Source organism: Chiloscyllium plagiosum, unplaced genomic scaffold (assembly GCF_037043375.1).
Source record: "Chiloscyllium plagiosum isolate Xiang-an unplaced genomic scaffold, Cpla_swu_hap1 HiC_scaffold_39, whole genome shotgun sequence".
NCBI classification, from domain to species: domain Eukaryota; kingdom Metazoa; phylum Chordata; class Chondrichthyes; order Orectolobiformes; family Hemiscylliidae; genus Chiloscyllium; species Chiloscyllium plagiosum.
This window is the reverse complement of record NW_028270177.1, coordinates 34,014,887-34,036,364: the sequence shown is the minus strand read 5'-3', so window position 1 is coordinate 34,036,364 and position 21,478 is coordinate 34,014,887. Positions and strand designations below refer to the sequence as shown.

At 40.9% G+C, this 21,478-nt stretch overlaps 1 protein-coding gene across 2 annotated transcripts in view; it reads right to left on the bottom strand.

Moving 5' to 3' along the window:
- The window catches only part of adamtsl3 (ADAMTS like 3), a 669,182-nt gene that overhangs the window by 163,511 nt on the left and 484,193 nt on the right, over positions 1-21,478 (bottom strand). For both annotated transcript variants that reach the window (XM_043677600.2, XM_043677602.2), the window contains 3 exons: positions 19,732-19,816; positions 15,660-15,958; positions 11,284-11,413 (listed from right to left, as the gene is read on the bottom strand). In XM_043677600.2, coding sequence (XP_043533535.2) covers positions 11,284-11,413; positions 15,660-15,958; positions 19,732-19,816 — 514 coding nt within the window. The remainder of the gene's footprint in view (positions 1-11,283; positions 11,414-15,659; positions 15,959-19,731; positions 19,817-21,478) is intronic.

The following is a 21,478-nucleotide window of genomic DNA, read 5'->3' as shown; positions in this document are numbered from 1 at the left end:
ACAGGCCCATTGGCCCTCGATGTTGCACCAACCTGTGAAACCAACCTAAAGCCCATCTAACCTCCACTATTCCATTATCATCCATATTTTTATCCAATGACCATTTAAATGCCCTTAATGTTGGTGAGTCCATTATTGTCGCAGGCAGGACATTCCATGCGCTTAATACTCTCTGAGTAAAGAACCTATCTCTGAAATCTGTCCTATATCTAACATCCCTCAATTTAAAGCTATGTCCCTTCTTGCGAGCCATCGCCATCTGAGGAAAAGGGCTCTCACTGTCCACCCTATCTAATCCTCTTAAGTCACTTCTTAACCTTCTTCTCTCTAACGAAAAAAGCCTTAAGTCCCTCAGCCTTTCCTCATAACACCTTCCCTCCATGCCAGGCAACATCCTGATAAATCTCCTCTGAACCTTTCCAATGCTTCCACATCTGTCCTATAATGCAAACAGAACTGTATGCAATATTTCAAGTGCGGCCGCACCAGAGTTTTGTACTGCTGCAACATGACCTCATAGCTCCGAAACGCAATCCCTTTACCAATAAAAGCTAACACACTGTATTTCTTCTTAACAACCCTATTAACCTGGGTGGCAGCTTTCAGGGATTTATGCAATTGAACACAGAGATTTCTCTGCTCATCTACACTACCAAGGATTTTACTATTTGCCCAGTAATTTGAATCCTATTACTCCTTCCAAGGTGAATCACCTCTCATTTTTCCACATTAAGAAAATTTTGCCATCTCTCAGCCCAGCTTCTGCAGCTTATCTATGTCCCTCTGTAACCTGCAAATCCTTTAGCACTGTCCAAAACTCCACCGACTTTAGTGTCATTTGCTAACTTATAAAACCATCCTTGTCCGCCCTCACCCAGGTCATTTATCAAAATGACAAACAGCAGTGGCCACAAAACAGATCCTTGCAGTACACCGCTAGTAACTGATGAACATTCACATCAACCACCACCCTCTGGCTAGCTGTAAGAAGACAATCTCTGATCCAAATCGCTAAATCACCCTCAATCCCATGCCTTTGTATGTTCTGCAATAGCCTACCATGGGGAACCCCATTAAACACTTTACTGAAATCCATATACACCACATCAAATGCTTTACCCTCATCCACCTGTTTGGTCACCTTCTCAAAGAACTCAATAAGGTTTGTGAGGCACAACCTACCCTTCACAAAACTGTGTTGATTGTCCCTAATCAAATTATTCCTTTCTAGATGATTATAAATCCTATCTATTATAATCCTTTCCAAAACTTTTCCCACAACCGAAGTAAGGCTCACTGGTCTATAATTACCAGGATTGTCTCTACTCCCCTTCTTGAACAAGGGAACAACATTTACTATCCTCCAGTCTTCTGACACTATTCCTGTAGACAATGACGACATAAGATAGAAGCCAAAGGCTCTGCAATTTCCTATCTAGCTTCCCAGAGAATTCTAGGATAAATCCCATCCAGCCCAGGGCATTTATCTATTTTCACACTTTCCAGAATTGTTAACATCTCCTCCTTATGAACCTTCTTATGAATACAGCAATAGAGTAGGAAAATGGTGATGAGGTGGAAGGTTAGCCATGAGATATGAAATGTAGAAGAGACACAAGGGGCTGAATAGCCTACTCCTGCTCTTATTTTCTATGTTCCTGGATTTCTAATTGGCTCAGTTTCTAATCAGGTTAATTGGCTGTAATGCATTTTGTAACAACCTGAAACTATTAAGCACTGGTCCTGCCTTTTGGAGTTCCACATTTCCTCATATCAAAATGGATTGTGTCTTTCTGAGCAACATTGACAATTTTCTGCTGTAAAGCAGTTGAATAATCTTTAAAATGAATGATTTTAAGAATTTTATTTCTCAGAACTGGTTTCTGGTTGAATGTACGGACTCCAGATAAACTGTAGACAGCAGACATTGGCGCTGTCTTAATAAGACCAATATGGAATGATGTTTTCAATTATGCACTGAGCTAACGTAAATTATATATGTTGGCTGTCAATAACATAATAAAGAGAGACTATGAATTAACTTAGCAGACACAGAAAAGTCAGACTTTTGGAATTCTCTCCGTATTTTAAAAAAATGTTTCCAGTAGCTCCTGGGTTTTCACGCAGTTTATTTAAGAGTTGATAATTTCTCTGTAGTATTCCCTGAACGCAATCATTGGTGAATGTTCCTTTTTTCTAGAGTGAAATGTTAATTATCCACCACAATGGCACAGACATTTTTGGCTAGTAGTGGAAGTGAGATGGCTCAAGGCAGCCCTATATTTGTCAATCTAATGATGATGTTTACCTGACTGCTGACATCTTGCTCCTGGTGGGAAAGGTCTAGAGTTTTCTCGCCATTGAGTAAAAAACTGCAGTGCAAATTGGTTTCTTGAGAAGAAATAATAAAGGTCTCAATGATCGGGAAGGCCATATGACAGACTGGAGATGGTTGTTGAAAATACATTCACTCAGAGTACATTTATTTACCAGCTAATTTACTTTAACAAAATATAGCACAAGAGGATAACATTTGTCTGTGATCTTGTTGAATGCTGGAAAACGTTGGAAGAGCTGAGTGGCCTACTCTTATTCCTTATTTGTATGTACATATGTCCCATCCTCTAGCATCTGCACTATCCTGATTCTGTACCACAAGTGAGAGTTAAGGCAGAGTTTATGTCGCTGACAGTTAGTAGAGGAGATGAACCTCTTTAATGCTTTAAATATTCTGTCCAATTACTGAAGGTGATGTTGAATCAACATTTCATTCCATTTGTTAGTGATCTAAAAACACGCTTCCCTCATTGCATTTCCTGTGTTGGCCATAAGGGATATTTATCTGAACTACAAGGAGATCATCAAGCATGGCAATACAAGTGTACAGGCAGTAATGGTCACAGAAAATTGCACCAATTTAAACATCAAGTTAAGAAGCTGCTAGAACTTACACTGATGACGAAGAGAAAGAATGTTCTGAATAATACCTCTTCTTGGTGAAAGGTCAAATCTTACAACTCTTTAAATTGTTAGGGCTGAAGTTCTATTCAAAGGCCAAAGCAGATATCAAGTCATTTGTAGGGCACATTAGGTGCTCTTGGAACAGAGAAGGCATTTCAGTGGGCTTTCTCAAAGTGCATTAAGCTGGCATTATAACGTGCAACCAAAGAGGTGGAAGGACCAGGACTGCATCAAAACTTTTGTCTTCAGAAAATTTTTCTGAGTCATGTTTTTTTGCAAGCTGTGGCAAAATAGATCATAAATCTGTACTTTCCCAGGCAGAAGGAAAGACAGCTGCCTTTTCCAAGAAACCATGCTGACAGTTTTCATTGAAACAAATCATTGCAATGAGGACTGTCAATTTTGCTTTGGAGTAACAGTCCAATTAAGCAGCTATCAGGACTAATCAACTGAAATGTCAAGCAGATGATGGCACTTTTGACTGTAAAGATGGACAAAGTTATTCTCCTTGAAATTTGCACTAAGAAACTGATTGTAGTACTTACAGATATTCAATTATATTGCATTCCTCTATCACAATGGTTCCCAACCTTCTCAGTATCAAGGCACACTTCAAACAATTCCACGGCATACCCACTTTTTAATAGGTGAACCAATTGCTCATAAACTTCATATTTCCTTGCATTCACTATGGTAACAGCCATACTGGAGAGGATTGCGTACACAATGCATTCAAAAAGCCAAAGGGTCTAAAGCATTAATGTTTCAAAATACCAGGTAAAAAAAAATTGACGGCAAGCACAGACATATTTTGAAACTCTGCTCAACTCAACCAACTCCAACTATTCATGAACAATGTATCAGGCAAAAAGCAAAGTCGATTAAATTTCAGTTCATTGGGTTAGTGGGAAACCTGGGTCTGCCAGTGTGCACAGTATGCCAAGTCAATACATGCACAGCTCTGGAAGCTTATGCAGACAGATCTGATGTCAGCAGATCCTGCCTTCAGTTACAGATACCAAGACCCTGAAGGAGCTCAGAAACACAAACACAGCGTCAATGCTCAGGGAAAGTGTCACTGCTGCCTGAAAACTTTGCACCACATTTCGCAGATTGCCGAGACACCAGTCGAGAAAAACTACACCATTGAACACTTTGGCCAGAATTAACCTCTCCAAGATAGAGTTGTAGCACATAAGGACCATCCTGGATTTTTAAAAGAAATTAATTCATGGAATATAATATGACCATTCCTGGCTAAGGCAGCATTTGTTCTCCATCACTGCACTAAGCAGCGTTTTGATAGCAGCCCATGGTGGCATTCTGTATCCCACAGATGGCAGAAGTTTGGGAAAGTCAGAGACAGACAAAGTTCAGGCAGGACCATGGTGAAGAATCTCATCCACAGACATACTCATTTCATCAGCTGCTAACTCATACAATACCCAACAATATTTGCACACATTCTCTTGACATTTGTAAAATTTTTCATCCACAGAATCAGGACATCACTTGTAAGTCCAGTCTCTACTGGCCAACCCCAAGTACCATTGCATTGCCCTTCTTGATGGTAGAAATTGTGGGCTTGGAAAGTGCTGTTGGAGGACACATCATGAGTTATTTCAGTGTCTCTTGTAAATGGTACACATTGCTGTCACTGTGCATCAGTAGTTAAGGGATGAAAAGTGTAGAAGATGGCGGAGACAATGCCGACCAAGTGGGCTGCTTTTTCCTGGATGGTATCAGATTCTTGAGTGTTGTTGGAGATGCACCCATACAGGCAAACAGTTAGCATTCCATCATGCTCCTGACTTACACTTTGAGAATGGTGAACAGGCTTTTCAGGGAGTCAAGAAATGAATTATTCCCTGCAGAATTTCCAGCCTTTGTTACTTTATTTTTAATGGCTGGTCCAGTTCAGTTTCTGGTCAACAGTGACCAGCACCAACACCCACCCTCACCACCCCAAAACCCCTCATTATAGATAGAGGGGGATTCAATAATTCTAACATGACAATGCCAAATTCATGTTCTCATTTATTATACGTTTTCATTTCTTGTGCAGTTTGAACGTTACTTGCCACTTATCAGCCTTAGCCTGAATATTCTCCAGGTCTTCTTTCATTGGAGACAGTATCTGAGGAGCAGTACAGTGGTGAAAAAATAGCAGGTCAGAGGCTGGGAATTCTGCAGTGAATAATTCATTTCTTGACTCCCTGAAAAGCCTGTCCACCATCTCCAACACTCAAGAATCCGATACTATGCAAGACAAAGCAGCCCACTTGATAGGCACTGTCTCCAACACCTCCTACACTTTTCATCCCTTGACCACTGAGATGGATAAATCCCCTGGGCCAGATGGGATATACCCAAGATTACTACAGGAAGTGAGGGAAGAGATTGCAGTGCCTTTGGCAATGATCTTTGCATCCTCACTGTCCACTGGAGTAGTGCGAGATGATTGGAGGGTGGCAAATGTTATTCCCTTTTTCGAGAAAGAGAATAGGGATAATCCTGGGAATTACAGACCAGTCAGTCTTATGTCAGTGGTGGGCAAAGTATTGGAAAGGATTCTGAGAGACAGGATTTATGATTACTTGGATGTGATAAAACACATTGATGAAGGTAGAGTAGTGGATGTGGTGTACATGGATATTAGCAAGGCATTTTTTAAGGTTCCCCATGGTAGGCTCATGCAGAAAGTAAAGAGGCATAATATACAGGGAAACCTGGCTGTCTGGATACAGAATTGGCTACCCCCTAGAAGATAGGGAGTGGTGGTAAATGGAGCTCAGTGACCAGTGGTGTTCCACAGGGATCTGTTCTGGGACCTCTGCTCTTTGTGATTTTTATAAATGACTTGGATGAGGAAGTGGGAAGATTGGTTAGTAAGTTTGCCGATGACACAAAGGTTAGTGGAGTTGTGGATAGTGTGGAGGGCTATTGTAGGTTGCAGTGAAACATTGACAGGATACAGGTTTGAGCTGATAAGTGGCAGATGGAGTTCAACCTGGAAAAGTGTGAAGTCATTCACTTTGGAAAATTGAATTTGAATACAGAACACAGGGTTAAAGGCAGGATTCTTGGCAGTGTGGGGTCCATATCCATAGATCACTCAACGTTGCCACCCATGTTGATAGGGTTGTTAAGGAGGTGTATGGTGTATTGGCCTTCATTAGCAGGGGAATTGAGTTTAAAGTCATGAGGTTATGTTGCAGCTGTAAAGAGCCCTGGTTAGACCACATTTGGAATATTGCGTTCAATTCTAGTAGTCTCATTATAAGGAAACCACGGAAGCTTTAGAGAGGATGCAGAGGAAATTTGCTAGGATGCTGCATGGACTGGAGGGCATGTCTTATGAAGAAAGGGTGAGGGATCTAGGGCTTTTTTTCATTGGAGCAAAGAAGGATGAAAGGTGTACAAGATGTTGAGAGGCATAGATAGAATGAATAGTCAAATACTTTTTCCCAGGGCAGTAATGACTATTGTGAGGGGGCATAATTTAAAGGTGATTGGAGGATGGTTTAGGCGAGATTTCAGAGATAGGTTTTTTACACAGTGTGTGCTGGGTGTGAAATGCACTACCAGCAGTGGTAGTAGTGTCAGATACACTGAGGACATTTAAGCAACTCTTGGATAGGCAATGGAAGACAGTACAATGCAGAGTATGTAGCTAAGTCTGATCTTAGAGTAGGATAAAAGGCTGGCACAACATTGAGGACTGAAGGGACTGTACCCTACTGTACTGTTCCATGTTCTAGTTGCGAATGGTGTTGAACATTGTGTCAACATCAGCATATATCCCCACTTCTGACCTTACAATGGAGGAAAGGGCACTAATGAAGTAGTTGGAGAAGGTTGGGTTTGGAACAGTACACTGAGGAGCCCTTGCAAAACTGTCCTGGAGCTGAGTCTGTGTGCTGCAGTTCAACTACAAGCTGTTCTTTTCCATGGTATATGTCTAATTGACCACAAGGTTACATGTGGCATCATGACACACTCCCCAAATTCATGCTGTAAGTTCTTGCACCCTCAAAGTTTCATATACATGAAGCCAAAATCCATTTTTCATATCCAAAAAAGGAAACAAGGTTCTTGAACTTTCTTTCTGCATTTCACAGGAAATAGAAATGTAGGAATGATACAAATCCAGACAGTGGCCAGCATCCAAATTGCTTGTATCATTTGTGCAAACTCTCATGCTCACTAGAAATTGTCTTCCTGTTTAGGCATGCTCTTTGGAACATGCCAATGACATGCATTTCCTCAGCCAAATGATGTAGGTCACAAAACACTACCTGCTGGCATATACACAAGTATTTGCAAAGTGACCTCCTTTCACCTTACAAACATCAGAGAACATTGCATTTCTCCAACTCTGACCACATGTCCACTACCTTCCATCTAGCAGTTGTGCCTTCAGCTACTGAGGCTGGAATTCTCTTGTTCAAATCTGTCTGTCCACCTCTTCTGCCTTGTTTAGGATTCTGTTTAAAGCTTACCTCCTTTGACTAAACGTTACGTCCCCTGTTTTTTGATGTAGTGTCATTTGTTGCCAGATTACCCTCCTTTTCAATGAATATAAACTGCTGCTGTATTATTGCAAGTTTTAGTTCACATGATTGATGCCACAAATTCAGCAGCTATGCCCACTTCTGTAACATTTGACTCTCCTGTACTCTCTGACAGGTATTCTTCAATGTTCTAAAAATAAACAAAATGCTGCAGATGAAGGAAATCTGGAGTGTTGGAAACACTCAGCAGGTCTTGCAGCACGTGTGGACAAAGTTCATATTTCCCACCAGATTCTAATTCAATGGGAAATGGCAGTATTCCTGACAATCAGAGTCCACTTATCAACCAATCCACATTCTTTACTCCATGAGACCATGGCATACTTGAAGAGAACTAGGCCAATCAGCCCATTACGTCTGCTCCACCATTCAATAATGGCTGATACGTTTCTGAACTCCATTCTCCTGTTTTCTCCCCATAATCTCCCTTCCAGTCAAGAACCTTTCCCTGTCTTAAAGACACTCAATGACTTGGCCTCCACAGTCCTCTACAGCAATGAGTCCCACAGATTAACCACCCACTATCTGAAGAAATGTCTAATCTCAGTTCTAAAGAGTAGTCTCTTCACTGAGGCTGTACTCTTAGGTCCTAGTCTCTCCCATTAGTGGAAACATCTTCTCCAAGTCCATTCTATCTAGGCCTCTCAGGATTCTATAAGTTTCAATGAGATCCCACCACATCTATAAACTCCATTAAGTACAGATCCAGAGTCCTCAACCTCTCATCATATGACAAGCCCTTCGTTCCTGGGATCATTCTTCTTCACCTTCCCTAGATCCCCCTCCAAGGCTAGCATGTGAGTGTATAGATATGGGTTCCAAAGCCGCTCACAATATTCCAAATGCATCTAACCAGAGCTTTTGTTCAGCCTCAGACGCACATCCCTGCTCTTGTATTTTATTCCTCTCAAAATGAACGCTAACATTGCATTTGCTTTGCTAACTGCTAACTGAACCTGTGTATCAACCTTACAAGAATCCTAAAATAGGACTTCCAAGTCCCTCTGTGCTTCTTTCCCAAATTTAGAAAATAGTCTACACCTCTATTCTTGCTACCTCTCAGTTCCCTACATTGTGTCCCATCTGCCACTTCTTTGACTACTTTCCTGGTCTGTCCAAGTGTTTCTGAGGCCTCCCTGCCTTCCCAACACCACCTGTCCCTCCACCTACCTTTGTGTCACCTGCAAAATGAACAATGTCCTCACTTCCTTCAGATTGTTAATGTATAATGTGAATAGTGATAGTTCCAAACTCTGACCCTTGTGGAACTCTATTTGCCATCGGGTGCCATCTGGAAAAAGACTTCTTTATCTCTACTCTTTGCCTTCTGCCAGATAGTCAACACTCTAAGAATCCCAGTACCTTGCCCCTAACACCACAGGCTCTCATCTTATTTCACAGCCTTGTGCATGACACCTTGTCAAAGGCCATCTGTAACTCCAAACATCACATCCACTGGCTCTCCTTGATTGAGCTTGCTAGTTTTCTCCTCAAAGAACTCAAACAGATTTGTCGGGTACGACCTCCCTTGACATAGCTGCACTGACTCAGCCCTATTTTACCATGCACTTCCAAGTACTCTGTAATCTCATTCTTAGTAATGTACTCTGAAATCTTACCAACGACGAGATCAGGCTAACCGGCCTATAATTCCCTGTCTTCTGCATCCCTCTCTTTTTAAACAGGCCTGCTGTATTAGCCATTTTCCAGTCATCTGGGACCCTCCCTGACACTAGTGATTTTTGAAAAACCATGCAATATCAATTTTGGCTTTCCCCTTGAATTAGTGTTCTTGCAAATCATCCTGATGAGTGCAAGCTCCAACAAAATGTGGCTTTTCACATTTGTATCCTTCCCAATACAAAACTCCTTCTGAGTTTCTCACGGAGGAAGTGTCAGAGTGAGTTAAAAAGAAGCTCATTATCAGTTACTATTGGTGAGACCTCCCTGTTTGCTCATATAATTCAATAGTGACTCCTGAAAGTGAATTGCATTGAGATATACCAGTGTGATCAGTTGCTGCACAGATTTCATTTTAATAAACGCACAGGAGGAAAATTCCCTGCAGGACAACTGAAAATTGTAACCACAATTTCAAGAATATTTCCAACAGGTTTGCATTCCAAGGCAAATCAGTAGAAAAAATAAACAATCATAAAAATTAGGAAGAATACTGTTCTGCAGCTCATACCACAGACACGTTTCTGGTTATTTGAAAGGTTATGAAATCCCAAGAGTGTTTCTAATTTTACAGAAATGAGTTCTAAAGGAAACCAACTTCCAATTTCCTCTGTTTACTTAGTTCAACTGCACCATGTCCTCAATGACAGAGTAAGCAAGAAATCTGCTCTCAGACCCTTTATAATCCTGATATATAACGGACTACTGACGAGGTACAAGAGTATTACATAGGAGAACACAACGTTCCCTCGGGGAAATGGCTGGTGTATGCACACAGGGGCTTTCCCAGGGATGGGGCAGATCCACCATTTTGGGAATTAACAGGGTGCAGAGCTGTAGGTCAATGTCTTAAATCACGTTGTAACACATTAGTGAACATCCTGTGCAATCTGCAGCTCAAACTGTCTATCCCAAACTTTGGCAGGCATTTTGATAGCTCGATCTGCAACTTCCAAACATGAACAGCTGATTATTTAAGCAATTGATGAATCATGAATTTAAAGGATAGATTTATGTATTTTAATTTAAAGTCTTAGTTTTTTATAAGCATGTAGCCCAGTCACTATTTGACTAGACTAGTAACACAGAGAAATTCTGCATGGCTGAATTTGTCCTATATTTTACTGTATCACCCAATAATCCTGAAGGTTATGAATATGAAGTGTGACTGGATCACCTATAAAAAAGTTTTAGACTTCAAATTAGTGCTTGGAATAGACTAGGCTGCATTTGCCTCGCTTTCTGCTGGGTCTTCTTTACCAAGCCAAGCTGAAATCATCCTACAGACCCCATACTTAGGTACAGAATTAGGTGGAAATGCTGTGTTGCTGTCCATTTTTGTTTAGCATAATATAGCATTTGTCCAAATAGTATGCTCAGTTGAACCATAAATAACAGTCTTGCCAGACGTTAAATGCTGTACTACCTGTCATTGTCAGTTCAATGATGCTGGATGCAAAGCATTCCATCACAGTCGAGCTGAGTGTGATGTCAAGCAGAAGTTAAAGGGACAATGCAAGTCAAATTAGTGGATACGTTTAAACTGTTTTGCTACCTGGTCCTTGAAGCTACTCGAACTGCATGATTCAGAGTTCACGAGCAGCAGCAGTCACTTGGCTCCCTCATAGCGTTCCTGCCACCCACTTCCCCACCTTCACCCATTCATTTCTGTGATGACAAAATTTCAGACCAATAAACGAATGCAGATTAATTTGACATTGGATACTTGACTGAAGTTGGCTATGCATCTGTCAGAAGGGCACTCTTATACTCTAATGTGCCAGGATGGATTGCACAAGGAAAGATCCCAGGTCATGATTTTTGCATTACATTGACATCAGATGAACTGTAAGCTATACGGAGCTTCACAAAACATACTCTTCCCTCCTTAAAACTACAGCTCAACGCAGGAATGAAAGACATGAATAGGTTTCTACACATTTCCCTTCACAACACTCTAGGCTCATCTCATTTAATTGAATATACTCCTCATTGTGATATTCAATTCAGGCTGTAAATTAAAAGTGCAAAATATCTTTGAAGGCTGTTGCCCAGAAATGATACATACCTGGGAGGACAAGGGTCGGTACCACAAGTTCGGACCATGTGTGGAGGCCGTTTGAAATTGTCACACAAAGTGTCATCCACATTTTCCTGCGTTTGTTTGTTTCGACACACAACTATTGTTTCCTGTTTCCCTGGAAGTATAATTACACACAGAATTATCAAAGGATTTGGATACGGTGCACATATTACACTAATTTATTCATCGAAAGGCAATACTAAAAAAAATTTGCTGGTGAGTCACTTGTAGCGTTCTGCAAAAACTTTCAGAATACAATGAAAATACAAAACACAACTGCCACAGTAGATTCTGTAATAAACAGTGCAAAAAAAATGCACTTTTTTTTGCCCATTTTATTTACTTAAACCCATGAAAGTAAAAGACTATGAATTGTTTCCTATTTTAAAATCAGAAAAATGTTCTTCAATAGGAGTTAACTTTTCTCCAGGATGATTTAACAAGACATAATGGGAACATGGTGTAATCAGAATGTAGAAGATGCTTTATTCACACAACTGATAATTTTTCACTGAAGTTGGGTGGGGAACATTTCAATTGTTCTCTTACTCATGACAGCCAATGAGCAGATGAAGTTTACCACAGCAGGAAACACGCATTTAAAGAAATTAATTACAAGGCAACAAATTGATAAATGAATAATTTGAGTGAGGAATCAATAAAAATAACCACAAAAATGTCAAGCAGCAGAGCTAAAAAATAAAACTTTTTTGTTGGCTGTTTTGGTTAAGATGCTGAGTTAGAGAGAGAAAAAGACCAGATCCAAATCCTGAACATTAGTGAAGTTCATAAAATCATTGAATCCTTACTGTGTGGAAGCAGGCCACACCACCCCTCTGAACAGCATCCCACCCAGAGAAACGCCCTCCATCCTATCCCTGTAACCCCGCATTTCCCATGGCTGATGCACCTTCCCTGCACACTACAGGAAATTTAGCATGGCCAATCCATCTGATCTGAACTTCTTCAAACCGAGGCCCCTGAAGCTGTGAGGCAACAGTGCTAACCATGGAGACACCATGAAGGAACAGAGTCTAGCTAAGGCACTGAGTTTAGCTAACTCTGGCCTTGGTTCAGCTCTGGAGGAACACACTCCGAGCTTGCCTTTGCAGAATTTTCATGAAAGTGGAGTTTGGAAGTGGGCTGCCTTTCAACTTCAGTTTGATTCCATTTCCAGCTTGCCTTAGATATAAGCTAATGGGGAAATATGGTGGTGGATGTATGTATATGTGTGCATGAGTGACTGCGTGAGAGTGAGAGATAGATAGACACATTTACCCACCCACTCCCACACACAACGCGCTAGCCTTCCTGATTCCACTTATCCTCACTGACCCAGTCATCTACATTCACTCATTCAAACACACTCACCCACCCATTCACCTCTCTCCCCCTTTCTCCCTCCCTCCCTTGCCCACACTTCACTCACCCACCCAACCTCATTACCTCACCCACATTCTCACATTCACACCTTCCACAAACTTTTGCTCATTACTATCACATAGGAGTATAGAATATCCTGAGAGGTACCAACATGTTTATGGTCTAACATGCCAGCAGGGTCTTTTCCCTCAGCAACATTGCATTCTTTAGCAATATGTAATTATTTAGCAGCATTGCTGAGTAAACAGGTACTGAAGGTGCAACAATCAAACTTTCATAGAAGGAAAATATTGCAGATGATAGAGATGTGTAATAAAAACAGAAAATATGAGAAAAACTCAGCAGCTCTGGCAGCATCAGTGGAGTGGGGAAATAGTTAACGTTGTAGGCGAAAGTGAGGACTGCAGATTCTGGAGATTAGAGTCAAGATTAAAGTGGTGTGGGAACAGCACAGCAGGTCAGGCAGCATCCGAGGAGCAGGAAAATCAACGTTTTGGGCAGGAGCCCTTCAACAGGAAACATCCTGATGAAGGGCTCCTGCCCGAAACGTCGGTTTTCCTGCTCCTCGGATGCTGCCTGACCTGCTGTGCATTTCCAGCACCACTCTAATCTTGAAACAGTTAATGCTCGGCATCCCATGACTCTTCTCCGGAATTTGGAATTAGGCTCATTAATGGAGCTAATCGATATTTCTCTGGCAGAGGCAGGGGTTCCTGTATGAGCTCCTTCCTGTGATTAACTGGTCCTGGTCTCCATGGTTCATGTTATCATGGGCTGCATAAAATCCAGCCCAATTTCCAATCCAGCTCCAGATTACAGTAAGATTGGAGCACAGTAAAGTCCAAAAACAATAAGAAATGTTCTGTTAACCCGTTAATTACTGGGAAATAAAATATCTTTCAGGCGATAGCCTCTGTGGATAACGTACACCATCAGATACATAGGCAAAATGTACCTACTTGTTATTTTGATATTTATGGCAGCTTGCCACCATCTTCTCCAGGGCAACTAGGGACAGGCAATAAATGCTGGCCCAGCCAGTGATGCCTATGTCCCACAAGAGAATTAAAAAAAGGTATCCTTAAGATGTGTCCCAAAAAATATTACATTTGATCTTGCATTCTATTTTAATTTTTGTTAACTCACCATGAAATAGTGAGCATGTTATTCGATTTCCTTAACTAAATAAGGAACCAATATCCACAGTCCATAACAACTATTAAGTTTAAATAGAAAGCTAAGGGAATATGAGGACTAGAGTATATTGCTAGGGACCAGACCAAATACCCTCAGAATATATTAAGGAGGGAGCCTGGACCCTAACTTTTTCTTTTTTTAAAAGCAAGTGTCAGATGTTGCTTTCTGGATGCAATTCAATTGGTTAAACCACCAGATTTGAAGCAAAACACACTTTATTCATACACTATAGTTAAAAGACAACAAAGGAAGAAAGAAATTGGAATAATTTAACTCTATTGGAAAACTTAACAGAATAATAGTTAACTACTAAACAGTAACTGCTCCAATATTGTAATATCCCATAAACACACCCTTGACAAAGGCAAATTCAGTCATACAGATCGTCTCCCATGCAATTCTAGTAGCAGGAGAACCAGTCACTTTAACTGTAACCAAGAGAGGAAAAACAGCTTCCACATCCAGCTTCAACACCCCTACAACTCCTACTGAAAACTAAAACTAAAAAGCTTGATTCTGTGGGAGCTTGACCCCACCCATTTAGGCTGCTTCTAGTGTTCCAACTTTAACACGGAAACTCCCTGTGTCTCAATACAGATGCACATTGCACAATTAAAAAAATTGCTGCTGATACAAAACCTGGAAATGTAGTGAACTATAGGAGGAGAATAATGGAAGCTATTTAAACAACACTGGTGAACGGAAAGATGCAGAAAAGTGTCAAGTAGTAAAAAAAGGGACAACATAAAACAAAGGTTACAATTCTAAAGTGAATGCAGGACCAGAAGTATCTGGATGTAGATATGCATTAATCATTGAAGGTAGGGTTTAAGACAGCATGAAAGCAAGAAAGCTATGCTAAATCTGCATTAAAATGAGAATTGGTCTAACTGGAATACTGTGTCTAATTCTGCCAAGACACTTTAGGAAGGAAGTGAAGGCATTAGATAGAGTGCAGAAAATAAATCATGAGAATGGTACAAGGGATGAGGAACTTCAGTTATGAAAATAAATTGGAAAAGCTTGGGATGTACTCCTTGCAGATGAAGAAGTTGATCGGACTTTTGGTTGCGGTTTTTAAAATCATGAGGTATCTGGACAAAATACAAATCACAGGATTGTTATGCCATTCGGCCCATCAAGTTTTCACATGGCAAGAAACGGATCCTATTGGATGGATCGAGAAGAGAAGAGGAGGACACAGGTTTGAGGTAATTTGCAAAAGAAGCAACAGCGGTGCGAGGAAAACTCTTTTTAATGCAGTTAAAATCTGCATTTCACTGAGTGTGATCCAGGCAGGCTCAGCAAGTTTTGAGAAGATGTGTAGGTTCCGGTTCAGAAGAGGCAGGTTCAGTTGAAGCTTTCATAAGGAAATTGGATTATTCCTGAAAAGGAAAATAAAAATGCAAGGCTACAGGTGAAAAGGCAGGGAAATGGCACTAGGTAAATGTTCTACCAGAAATCAGCACATATATAATGTACTGCATGCACTCTTTCATTGTAATAATTCTATGATTCTATTGTAATCATTCTTTGATTCTATGAAAGAAAATGTAGCTGGGACTCATGGTCCTAAATCAATTCCTGAAAATAAACAGCTACGAAATTCAGCTTATATTGCAATACTTTTTGTGATCAAATAACTTGTTGACATTAATTTGTGTCAATGTTCTTGCAGTGTAATGGAAAGAAGCAATAATTATGTAGCAGACTCATCTGCAAAGATCCAGGGCCAAACTCAGCTAAGGAAGTCAACTGTGTAATATCTATATAAAAAGTACCTCTTAAACAGGAAGCTGAGCATGGGGTGAAACCTTCATATTCCCAGTCAAATTGTTCTTCCATCTCATTGTCATCCCGACCATAGGAAGCCACCTCCAAATCATATGTTGCAGTACCACCTTCACATGGAGCAGAGAAACAAGTTCGCTGAGTGGGCGGCTTTTCTTCTTCACATTCCTCATCGGGAAGCTCCTCCACTGTTTGGGAGAATGTAAGCAGGACACGGCACCTGACCATCCGTACTTGTTCACCAACTCCGCAAGAAGTACTGCATTGTGACCAGGGCTCAGGAATGAATCTGTGAAGAAACAAGAAAATAATGGTCAATAATATCCATAGTGCAACATAAGACTTGATAATCCAGATATGTGACTGTTACCTTCCATAAGGAGTTACCAAAATGCACAACATTTCGACGAGTAATATTCTGATGCGAGCAATGTTACTTTTCTTTTGTTGGTAGTAACAGTTCAATCGCCTCATTGCACCCTTTCCGTGTTCCTAAAGACTCTAGCTGATTCATCTTCAGCATGATAATGCCACAATTTCTGATATTCGCAATGAGTCTATTGCCTATGTAGTCAATGTTAATCAAAGGTCAGTTAAGAAATGCGCATGAGAAATTAGGATCAAGTTAAACTTTAGGCACAATGTCCCAGCTGTTTGCTCCACAGAACTAAAATCCCACTGAACAATCTGGTTTCTCTACTCCATGTGATGGTGCTACTGCAACAAGGTGGCTTCCTATGATCGGGATGTTAGTGAGATGAGTCAACAATATGTCTGGGAACATGAAAGTTTCACTCCATGCTCAGATTTTGCTGGAAAAGGAACAGTGAGATCAGCAGCCCCCATCGTTATTTAAGTCATTAGAGAGGTGCATAGAAATCCAAAAGTTGCTATCTGAGAAATCCTGCTCATCCAAAAGGCATCTCATTGACTGTCAGGTTGATGTTGGGACTCTTGCTTTTCCTGATAGATTCTTCGTGATCTGGATCTTAGTGTGCAGGAGATAATTTCAAAGCTTGCAGATGACTCAAAACTTGGGAGAATTATCAACTGTGGAGGAGGACAGTGTGGACTCCACAACGCCATTGACTGGTTGATGGGGTGGGCGGATTGGTGTTAGGTGAGGCTCAATGCAGAGTAGTCTGAGCTGATGTGCCTTGGTAGGAAGAACACTGAAATACAACCCAAATTATGTGGTACAATTCAAAAGAAAGTAAAAAAATCAGAGGGACCTGGAGTATATATGCACTGATCATTAAAGGTGGCAGAACAGGTAAGCAGAACAGTTAATAAAGTATCCTTAGTTTTATTAATAGGGCCATAGAGTACACGAACAAGGAAACAATATGCTGAATTTGTGTATGACACTTGCTAGCCCTCAGCTGGGGTACTGCGTGTAGTTGTGAATCCCACACTATAGGAAAGATGTGAATGCTTGGAGAGAAGCAATTTACAAGAATGGTACCAGGAATTAGAAACTTCAGTTATGAGGATAGGATGAAGAAGTTGGAACTGATCTTCTTGGATAGAAGAAAGCTGAGAGGAGATCTGACAGATGTTTTCAAAAACATGAGGGGACCAGAAAGGAATAGATAAGGAGGAACTGTTCCAACTTGTAAAAATAAAAACAAATGAAGCCGGGGGGCAGGGGCATAGATTTATAGTGATGCGCAAACAAAACAAAGGGCTACATGAGAAGAAGTGTCATCACACATTAAGTAGGATATGGAATGCATTATCCAGAAGTATGGAGAAGGCAGGGTCAATTGTATACAAGAGGACATTGGATAAGTATTTGGATATAAATAGAGTGCAGGGGTATGGGGGAGAGGCAGGAGATTGATGCTCATTTGAAGAGCCTGTACAGGCATTTTGGGCTGAATGACCTCCTCCCATGTTGTAGCACTTCTGCAATTCTGTGGTTGTCCCATCACTTATACTGAATGGTGTGAAGTCCCTGTGTTAATGTCATTGATAGGGACTAAGATCACACAGAAAGTTAGACTTTGTCCATTTCAGTCTAAGTACTTGTTTAATGGCATGGCAAATCCTATTAATGTGAAACAACCTCTTTGGCATTGCAAATTAACTTTGAGAATTGTGCAATCGTATTCCTTCAGTTTTTAGTCATTGTTGGAGATTTAACCTTCAGTTAAGAAAGCAAAATATATTCTTAAACTTGCTTTTCAACTACTCTTAATCATGCTCTGTTAATCCAGTCTTTCATTATGTTTTTTTAAAATTCATCACTGAATTCATTATTTTAATGCATACTTTCTAGGTCAGACTTGGTGCGATTCATGAAATGGTTCTTTAATCTACTGGTTAAAGAGAGAACAGTTTCTTGCTTTGTTCTGTGCTGTTTTAGCTTTGTGTTAGATTGGGCCTCCCTTTAACTGTGTCCTCTTGCCCCTCTACTGACCCCTTTATATGATAACATGCATCACTACAGTTTCCTCCATAAATTATTGAAACCTTGGAATTAAGATTCTGTTCTGCAAAGCAAAACTTAATTTTTGAAAAGGAATTACCCGGTACGATCGGTCAAATACACAACACATCTTCAGTCTCCAAGTTCTCCTCTATGAACAAGTTTTTTTTTTCTCTCATCACATTCAATTGTTCAACTAAAGCACATTTTTAATAAGGTGGCCCACTAGGTCCAAGATGAGAATTATGAAATTCAAGTTCTAATAGTAAAGAATCATCAATGTTCCACAATGCAAATCTTCAAAATTGAGACAAATGGATCTGGATTAGCTCTGCTGCAGTTTAAACAGCTCACCAAAATTCTCAGGAACGCATTCTTTATACTTCTAAGCTCAGCTCATATTAGCATCACTCACTCTTATTCATTATGGCTTTACTTAAATCCGTCAATGACTGTTCTTAATATTTAACTTACTTTGATATATGGTGAAGGTTTACTGGCACATTAAGCCCATTCACTATAAGATCTCTCGATGATGGAATGGCTATGCTACTGAACTGCTTGTCATTTCTACAGTACAGACATTATTTCCCATGGGAGTTACAAACTGATGCACAATTCAGTGCCAACTGCCTATAATAATGTTGTTAGCAGATTTTTAGACAACATTCCCATACTTAAAAAAATTAAAAGCAGTGGGCCAAGATTTCCTTTCTGGATCGCTGCTGGCTACATGGAAGGAACAGTGTACGGGCAGAACTTTGCACTGGGATTGAGGTGTGCAAACATGAGGGGCCTGTAAGTGAAACTTGGAAGTTTTTATGCTGTGCCTGAGCCAAGAGACAACTACACTGGAAGCAAAGATCAAGCAAGTGTTCAAAGTCATGCTTTGACATGGATGAAGACAAAGGTTATCAAAAAGATTGTAATTGTATTTGGTTTCAGCTGCTTAGCCATTGAACTATTTCTTTTGCCAAGACAGAACAAATTGTCACCCTTACATCTGGCATTGACTTTTTAATGGCCTTTATTCCACCTCAATCAACTATCAAGAAAGAATTGTTAGGATAACCAACTGCACTCTTGTGAGCAAGACTATCAATTATATGTCTATCTGTTTATAGAACCATTAATGAGTTTGAACCAGGACATTTCAAAACATGTATAGAGGATGAAATTCAGGTCCATGTAAATTCACAATGAGCATATATAACACCCATTAACAAGACATAAATCAGAAATAATCATTTATCTCAATCTCCACTGATCATCCTCAGCAACACCAGGCTCTCCTAATTGTGTTGCTGAGTCTTCAATGCTGCTGGCTCTCCAACTGGGTCAACAGCATTAGGTTCCAACCTGATACTCTCAATCGGGTGGCAAGTGTAGGAGGGCTCCGCCAGGCAGATTTCACCCTTAGGCACACTGCAATTCGGTAACTGCCAATTAAGACTTGGTGCCAACTTCAGGGTCCCAAAGCTCGTGGGAAAACACAATTTAGTGTTCAGTCCTCAAACATTAGAATCCAACTGGACAAACTGCAGACCACTAAAATGTGCTGTGCAAACTGACTCACTATTAAATAAACACTGCATTAAGCATAATGTGAAAATTAAAACCCATGAACTCACGTTGGCTCCTCAGATGCAGCTTTTGGTTCCTGCAGTTCCTGTGCTTGCTTAATCCAAGGTACTTTAGCTTCCACAGGAAGTTTTTCTGGAAATACCATACATATATCAAACCCATGGGTCCCCAGACACATTCAAAACAATAATTACATTGTACTATTCAATTAAGAATTCTTTCCTGCTGAGTTAATCATATTAGCTTCTGAACTGAAGTCCTCAAAATATTGTAGAGCATTTAAATTAAACAGATATATAATCCATGGATCTATTTTCTAGAATAATGAGGTACTATTCCCATGGCATACATATCGTCTGCAGAACAAGGAGCCCTGAGACTTATTCTCTCTCCATTTGAACTTTCCATTTTTTGGAGCAGTCCTCTGGGCTCGCTATTCATTATAGTCCATTCAGATAATCTTTAAAGCAGTTCAGTAAGATACCAGTGGCATGTTTAGTCTGCCACACAGGTAACACCAGAGACTTTGTAAGTTCACAGCACAATTTTCATACTAATTCATAGTACAACTTATTAAATTCCTGCTTTCAGTATAGAACAAGAATTCTGCCTTGAGAATTCTGCCTTAGAGAATTGTGAATGTTACTTTATCACCATAATAAAGGGGGAGGAAACCAATGGCTGGATTATATTTCCCCTGCCACCTCCCTACACTGTTAGCAATGTTTTCAGTAGGGGATTTCTCAGACCCATGCCTAACCTGGGCCCATGATGTGACAAATGGGTGGCAGCTGAAACTAAAATGACCCACCCATCATTGTAATGATCATTAAAATGCAATTCAGTTTTTTAGTTGGATATTATACTGCCCACAACATGTGGGCACATGGCAGACAGTGGGAGCGTTCTTTTCCTTGAAAGAAAATCTGTCGAAAAGGTGGGTATGAAGCAGTGCACAGCATTTGGAGGGTGTCCTGTCTGCACTGGGGCAATCTCTCTCCAGAAGGTGTTAAGCCCCCACACCTGGCCTCTAAAACCCAATCCCCTTCCTGCTTTCTAATTGCCTGTCTCCCTGAGCTCCCAATCTCTCTACCTCCAAAATCCCAGACGAATCTCTCTCCATGCACTCATCTTTGCTGTGCCCACTACAGAGTTCTGGTACAGATGGGACTGCTAGAACAACAGTCAATGTGATGACCTCCACACACTGAGAAGGCACCGGTTCCACACTCTGCTCATCAAGGTTGCCAGCAGCATGTTATAGATGCAGGGGGACATTTTTTAAAACTGTTCTGCCTGCAGCCCAGACGGGTTAGCATCAATTGTAGGAAGGTAAAAACAATGACTGCAGATGCTGGAAACCAGATTCTGGATTAGTGGTGCTGGAAGAGCACAGCAGTTCAGGCAGCATCCAACGAGGGAGCGGCTCCCTCACCACCAGACGCCTGGAGGAAGAACGCCTCATCTTCCGCCTCGGAACACTTCAACCCCAGGGCATCAATGTGGACTTCAACAACTTCCTCATTTCCCCTTCCCCCACCTCATCCTAGTTTCAAACTTCCAGCTCAGCACTGTCCCCATGACTTGTCCGGACCTGTCCGACTTGCCTAGCTCCTTTTCCACCTATCCACTCCACCCTCTCCTCCCTGACCTATCACCTTCATCTCCTCCCCCACTCACCTATTGTACTCTATGCTACTCTCTCCCCACCCCCACCCTCCCTTAGCTTATCTCTCCACGCTTCAGGCTCACTGCCTTTATTCCTGACGAAGGGCTTTTGCCTGAAACGTCGAT